We start from the raw sequence: 7,896 nt of genomic DNA, 5'->3' as shown, positions 1-7,896 counted from the left end.
CTTATTACATGTTGGAGCATCTTCTGGGTATATGCCCAGGAGTGGTATAGCTGGGTCCTCTGGTGGTACTATGTCCAGTTTCCTGAGGAGCCTGATATAGCTGTCTCCTGAGAGGTTCTGACAGTGCCCGACTAATACAGAAGTAGAAGCTCACAGCCATCCATTGGACTGAGCACAGGGTCCCCAATGAAGGAGCTAGAGAAGGGACCCAAGGAGCTGAAGGGTTTGCAGTCCCTTAGGACAAACAACAATATAAACTAACTAGTACCCTCAGAGCTCCCAGGGACTAAACCACCAACCAAAGAGTATACATGGTGGGACTCATGGCTCCAGCAGCATATGTATAGCAGAGGATGGCCTAATCTGTCATCAGTAGAAGGAGAGGCCCTTGGTCCTATAAAGATTCTATGCCCCAGTGTAGGGGAATGCCAGGGCCAAGAAGTGGGAGAGGGTGGGCTGGTGAGCAGGGGGAGGGGGGTGGGAACAGGGTTTTTTATTTTTTTTATTTATTTTGTTTTTTTTCTTTTTTTCTTTTTTTCTTTTTTTCAGAGGGGAAACTGGGAAAGGAGATATCATATGACATGTAAATAAAGAAAATATCTAATAAAAAAAAAAAAGAGTGGAGCCCATTTCCTCAGTCTGGGTCCTAAACAGTATTAAACAATGAGAAAGCTAAACATAAGACATGTTTTACTAAGCTGTTCCCTGCTTCCGGCCTCAGGTATAATGTGACTGGCTGTCTTAAATCTCCTGATACAAGGATTGAACTTATCCATGTGGATGGAGTTCACTTGGAATTCTGAACTAAAAGAAATTCTTTCCTCTTAAACTGCTTTTGTGAAGGAATTGTATCACAGCCAAAGAAATGAAACTACGAAACTACTGGAGCCTTTGAGCTCTTTCATCCTTGGTCACAAGGTAGGATGGAGGATGGGTGGTCATTACAAGTGACAGGAGAGCCAGACTGGCTTCAGGTAAAAGCAGCAGGGACTTGTTCAGATGGCACCTTAAGGGGTGGCTTAGACCAAGACAGTGTGCCTCCTCCGGAGGGCAGCGGCCACTTCTAACAGGTCGTGGGGAAAGCAACGTAGCCAAAGCACAAGACAAGGACTGCAAAATAACTACGAGGAATATGTTCAAGGACCTTAATCAGGATAGGAAATAATTTACCTTAACGGAAACTGTGATGACCACAAACCATTGAAAGAAAACATTCAAGACAGGAAAGTAGAATTTAACAAAGAAACAATCCACTGAAATAAAACTGGAAATGAACAACTCAGAATGCTGGGCAAAACCCTCACAAAAAAGTTAGCAGCACACTAAAGCTGTACCATAAATCTTCTATTTTGTAAATGTACTAAACTTTTTCAAAATATTAAAATACATGACATACAGCACACTGGTATAGTAGACTATTTAACATTTATCCAAATAGGGAAACCCAAGGTATTTGTACCATAGATTCTCAATGACTTGTTCCTTCACTGAATGCCTTTCAGAAGATGAATATAAAATCATCCACTTGACTAACATCTCTGCAAACTTTTTGGTGAAATTAAAATTTAAATATATTATTTACTACGCTTTTGAAGTTTAAATAAGAAGTTGCTATTTGCTATTTGCATAAATATGTAATTTCTATCACAGAGCCTGTATATTTTGGGCATAAAATGAAAATTACACTATAATTCACAGAAGACTCCTTGTAACCTTGTCACCAGATATATGTGTCAAAATCTACCTTACAATTAATCATTTACTTATGCTAAGTATACAACACCAGGCATGTTCTACTGTGATATTTTATAGGAACACATTTGATTGACATTATTCTAACAGCTGACTCTAGTCAGTTTAGAAGCAGACTGTAACATATTTTAAAATACTTAAAAAGTCCTCAGTGATCAATGAGATCCAACCAATAAAACATATCAGTCAGGCATGTCAGATGTTTTGTTTTATGAAACTAGGTGTCTAAATATCATGCTGAAGAAGCACATGAACAGTTTTTCTTTTTAATGTATTGAGTTTATGATTTTTGTGTTAGACTATGTGGCAATCTGTGATTAGGATGTGATCCGTAGTTCAAATAGTAAAATAATATATGAAGTTACACAAGGGCATAGTGTTATACTCACTTCAGAGAATAGATGGGCTTTTCCTGCCTTTCTGCTTTTGAGACAGAGTCTTATGGCAAGGCCTGGAACTCACTGTGTAGACCTGGAGAGTCTCGAACTCACAGAGACCTTCCTGACTCTGTCTCCTATATCCTGGAGTCAAATATGAACCACTACAACCAGCTTTCTTTTTATTTGTTATTACTGTATGTACATGATGTGTGTAGGTCATACATGTGCTATGGCATACATACAGGGGTCAAGGGATAGCTCTGTACAGTCAGCTGTCTTCTACTTTTGTGTGGCTTCCCATGATCAAGCTCAAGTTGTTGGGTTTGGCCAGGAAGCACTCTACCTATCCAGCACCCTGCTAGCCACAGGCTTTCCTTCTCTACATCCAGTAGTAAATTAAGGAAGTTTTGGGCATTGAGACTACTACGTGACTCACCATGTTAGCGGCTCTGCCTGGCATGAATCTCTAAACAGCAGGAAACCAAGAAGAACCACTTTCTCTGCTTAAGATTAAACAAGCTTCACAATTGGTGGACAATGTGAGACCATAGTACCCTAGCATGGTCCTGTGGCTCAGCACTCAGTAATGAGTTCCTTAGTTGTCTCTATTTGCTGCCTTAGGATCTCCTTATCAAACAACAAAGGCCATGGTTTTCTCTTCTGTAGTTGATTTTCTAATACAATTACTAAGCCTTTCAATTCCAAGATAGCAGCTGTGGCAAAATCTTCCAACTATGAATACAATTCATTCTTACCCTTTGTTCTTTACACAGGCATTTTTCAAGTGAACATAGCTGGAAGGAAATATACCCTGGAAGAGAAAACATGAAAGGTTATGATCTAGCTATCTCTTAAACCCAGTTGTTATAAGCAGGATGTATTAAACAGTTACAACCATGACAATATCAAGAATAGAAAACCACCCGCACACTCTATGGGCTAAATAAAATGCATTGTGGAATAAATCATTATTTTCTAATACTAGTTAAAACCATTACACTTTTAGAGATTTTCTAAATATCATTGAAAAAATCATATCTCACTCAGTAAATATGTTCTTTAAAGAGTCTTGCAGTGTAACCTTGTCTAACCTGAAATTTATTATCTAGAGCAGGCTGACCTTAAGCTTGTGGATGTCTTACAGAAATGTTTTCTCAAAGCTGACTTATGGCTATGGGCCACTACTTTAGCCATCTAAATACGTATGTTTTTAATAAATCAGAAAATCAAAAGATTCAATAATTCTACATAAAAACTAAGCTTTAAAAAAGAGGGGAAAACATCACTGTACTAACTGGTTTTGTGTGTCAACTTGACGCAAGCTGGAGTTATCACAGAGAAAGGAGCCTCCCTTGAGGAAATGCCTCCATGAGATCCAGCTGTAAGGCATTTTCTCAATTAGTGATCAGGGGTGGGAGGGCCCATTGTGGCTGGTGCTATCCCTGAACTGGTAGTCCTGGGTTCTGTAAGAAAGCAAGCTGAGCAAGCCAGGGGAAGCAATCCAGTAAATCACCCTTCAATAGCCTCTGCACCAGCTTCTGCCACCAAGATTCTGTACTATGTGAGTTCCAGTCCTGACTTCCTTTGGTGATGAAAAGCAATATGGATGTGTAAGCTGAATAAACCCTTCCCTCCTCTACTTGCTTCTTGGTCATGATGTTTTGTGCAGGAATAGAAACCCTGACTAAGACAAGCACCCATGATGTTGTTATTTGGCTATTGTTTTTGAGCAACAGTCTCATACAACAGGCCAACCAGCAAGGAACTCACTATGCTGTCCAGGTAGGCTTTGAACTCTGCAATCGTTTTCCCTCTGCCTCCCAAGTGCAGGGTTTACAAACATGTAACATCAGACCAGGCTGAACATTATGTTCCAATAAATAATTTTAGCTTACAATAGAGCTCTGTGAGAAAACATGTGTGCCATGGGTTCAATTCCTATTATTTAAAAAAAAAAATATGGAGTTGGAATGATGGCTCAGTGTTTAAAAGTGCTTATAGCCAAGACCTGACTCAATTCTATATATTCTACATTAATAAATAGGAAGAAAATGCTTAACTTTTTTTATAAAATTTTTATTTCAATATAACATAATTAACAAACAACACATTAGTATAGAAAAGTTAAAATCAAAAGTTAGGAGAGACAGAATTGAAGGAGAAATCATAATAAATTTTTCAGAAATGTGTGCTAGATGAATAATTAAATATCAAAGCTATATTTGCATGTGCCCTGCAGATGTCCAAAAATAAAAATCTTTAAATGAAGAATAAAGTATCAAGAAATTAAATTTATATGTTCATTTGTCCCTTAGGCTTTTCTTGAGACTGATCTAAAATAATAAAACGAAGTAATTAAGCACAGTTGGATATTCTAGCAGAGGCCACACTTAAGCAAAGAGACAGGCAAGGGAATTTAGATTGTATTTTGAAAATGAGAGATAAAAAACAAAAACAAAAATAGAATGACATACTAGAATGTATTAGAGGAGCCTGCAAGACAGGCGTTTGTCATCAAGCCTGGCCACCTGAGTTTGATCCTTGGGAAAAGCATATTAGATGGAGAAAATCACCCATGTACCATGCTATGTGGGTTGCCCACATGCACGTGTGCTCATACATACACACACACCCCAATAAAAATTTTTAAAAGGAACAACACAGTAGACTATGGAAACATATCAGATGATTAGAATAAAGCACATAGTAAATATTCTGATAAAAGTCATGAACTATCCAGATGAAAGATAAAATTAAAGTCACATTGCTTCCTAAGGATTAATCTAAGTATAGTAATGACTCCTAGGACCTCCCTAGAAGGGCAAGAAATATGAACACTTACAAGTTCCGTGCTCCTGGTTCATCCCCCATCACCCAGGGAACCCTTAACACGACACTAAAACAAACTTGTTCCTCCATGCCAGCATCTTACAAACAATAATACAGGAAATTGAAAGATTAAATATCACTATTCCATATTTCTTTTGGAATACATTTCTCCTGCCTGAATTTTAATTTACCTCTCTGGGAAACTAACACTTCAAAAAGATTTTGTTTATATCTAATAAGCTTAAGGACTTCCCAGTAAAATTTTCAGGGGCAATAAGGAATTATGATTTTAGTATCATACCTTAACTTTAATCCCAGTTCAAAGGATTCCTCAAATTATGAAACTATGTATTATCATTTTCAGAGCCTAATTAAGAGCTCAACTATAATTTCAATTGTACAGCAAAATTTTTTAAAGAATCCTCTAATTACAGTTAGAAATAACAGGTTTTACCTTGATATTGGGGTTTTTTAAGGCAAATCCTCTGTACCAGCCTGTGGAGAAATAAACATGATTACATTTTAATACATAAAGCACGATGATGATATTAAAGACAACAAATAACAAATGATATGTTCTTTGATGTTGGAATTTTAATCTTCATGTGACTATTCTATACATAAATACAGTGATTCCAGGATTAAGCTGGGTAACAGATCGATTGACACCAAGTTTAAACATTTTATTTATATTCTGTTTTATTAAAATTGAACCAGAAATTTGTATAAATGGAAATAAGGGCTTGGATCAAGAGCATTGGGGTTAAATAAAGAAACCCACTGAAATTTACTGGCTATATTTTTCTTATTTTGTTTTATTTTACAATAGAGTCTGTGTAGGCTAAGATGGCCTTGAACTCAAGAGTTTTCCTTCCTTGGCCTCCCAAGTGCTGAAATTAGTTCTGTGCCACCAAGCCCAGTTTCCTCTTTAATCTGGGAACACTATTTACCTCCCTGTGCCTCACTTCTCCCCATCTACTTAAAGGCCACACTATGTCTATGGGAAGTCTATGCAGATTAAATCCCACTCTAAATTCTGCCTCATGAAAAGCACAGGTTTGATTGCCAAGCAACAGTGCCTGGCCAGCAGTGATGCAGCAGATGTGTGCATACACAGGCTCACCACCTGCATCAGTGCCTGGCCAGCAGTGATGCAGCAGATGTGTGCATACACAGGCTCACCACCTACATCAGTGCCTGGCCAGCAGTGATGCAGCAGATGTGTGTATACACAGGCTCACCACCTGCATCAGTGCCTGGCCAGCAGTGATGCAGCAGATGTGTGCATACACAGGCTCACCACCTGCATCAGTGCCTGGCCAGCAGTGATGCAGCAGATGTGTGCATACACAAACTCACAACCTATTAAAATGCCTGGCCAGCGCGTTGATGTAACAGATGTGTGTATACACAAGCCCTCTACTTGCCACTAGTTCAGCCTCATGTCCTAAGAGCTGCTACCCAAATGGGCTTGTATACTCTTCATTAGTGTACTATTTAATCAACATAGCTTGCCACAGTGTCTACGGTGCTTAAACTCTGAATGGCCCCAGAAGGAATATTATAATACTACTCTTGAGGGAGATTTCTCGTTTTTTCCCAATTTAAACAAATGTAAGTATAATTTTTTGTAAGTGCAGAAGCCATTTTTCTTATAGATAGGAAATAATTATTTTGGTGTGTAGAAATATTCTATCTAATTTAATTCTTTTTGACTAACTGAGTTTTTGAGAGCAAATGTTTGAGTTGTATATTATATTTGTTTTAGATGCTCACAATGCTTTCATATATATGTAAATATATATGTGTTTCATATATATATTATATATATTTATATATATTACATAAATATTTCATATATGTAAATATATATATATTTTTTTATTACATCTAACCATCTGAACAGAAGCTCCAGTAAGAAAGACTGGGCTGGAAGTGAGAATCTCTGTATTTCAGGGTTTATTAGCTTCCCTTAAAAACAGATTTAAGAAATGTATTGATTTGCAATAATTATTCTAATAGGATTGAAAATGTCCTGATAATTTCAGAAATGCCAGACAGATCTCTGTATAATTATATTATGCAGAAAAAAGTTTAGATTACTATATTGCATTAAATATGTACCCTGTTTCTATGCAGCAATTTAAGGGCAGTTTTATATTTCTGTACCAAGGAGAAACAGACTGATTGCATTCAGTAATGACAAGAGAATCCTTATTATGGTTTGGGATTTGTCAATTACACTGGGCAGAATAACGATCCACATATCATCAGCATTTAAAGCCAGATTCTAGCTAAGTGTAGTAAGTTCCATTTGTTCAAACACAATTTAATGCCTGATGGAACTTTGTAAGATAGAACATTTTCATATAATAAATCCCTAGAGTAAGGAAGACTTCTAAAAGGAAATAGATATTTTTTTTTTTTTTAATATACTCATGACATTCTAGTCATGTTGTTAAAAAGAAACTTAGAAAGTTCATCTAGGACCCTTTCAAGCACTAGAGTTTATTTCAAGGTAGATCCTAGATCAAGAATGGAAGCAACTAAGAATAGATGAGGGATTTTTAAAGAGTGACCCATTAAATAAATTAGTAATAATCACACAGGATTATCCAATGACGTCTGCTAATATTTCAAATTTATTGGATAATTTTATTCCTAATTTGTGTAAGACAGACTACATCAAGGCTAGAGTGGAGCCTTGACTTCTTGCTACTCAATCTCAGGTGCACCATCTTTTGAGCTTCAACCCGAGGTATACCAGTTCTGAGCTTACAACTCCAGTGTTTGATCTCCAGGGTTTCAGGGAAAACTTCAAAGCTAGAGTTAGTAATGAATTCCTACCAGCAGTGCTTTCTGCATCTCCAAGTAAGGACTAAAAAGATGATGAATTAGGAAAAAAATATAATCAACTTAAAAAAAAAAAAACACT

General features: G+C 37.0%; 1 protein-coding gene across 7 annotated transcripts in view; it reads right to left on the bottom strand.

Annotated features, from left to right (window-relative positions):
* The window catches only part of Dock4 (dedicator of cytokinesis 4), a 411,188-nt gene that overhangs the window by 217,952 nt on the left and 185,340 nt on the right, over positions 1–7,896 (bottom strand). For all 7 annotated transcript variants that reach the window (XM_031357369.1, XM_031357376.1, XM_031357375.1 and 4 more), the window contains exons 3-4: positions 5,416–5,456; positions 2,888–2,943 (exon numbers count right to left, since the gene is read on the bottom strand). In XM_031357369.1, the coding sequence (XP_031213229.1) occupies positions 2,888–2,943; positions 5,416–5,456 (97 nt within the window). The remainder of the gene's footprint in view (positions 1–2,887; positions 2,944–5,415; positions 5,457–7,896) is intronic.

The sequence above is a fragment of the Mastomys coucha genome, unplaced genomic scaffold (assembly GCF_008632895.1).
Source record: "Mastomys coucha isolate ucsf_1 unplaced genomic scaffold, UCSF_Mcou_1 pScaffold6, whole genome shotgun sequence".
In the NCBI taxonomy this organism is placed as follows: Eukaryota; Metazoa; Chordata; class Mammalia; order Rodentia; family Muridae; genus Mastomys; species Mastomys coucha.
This window is presented reverse-complemented; position numbering and strand designations above follow the sequence as displayed.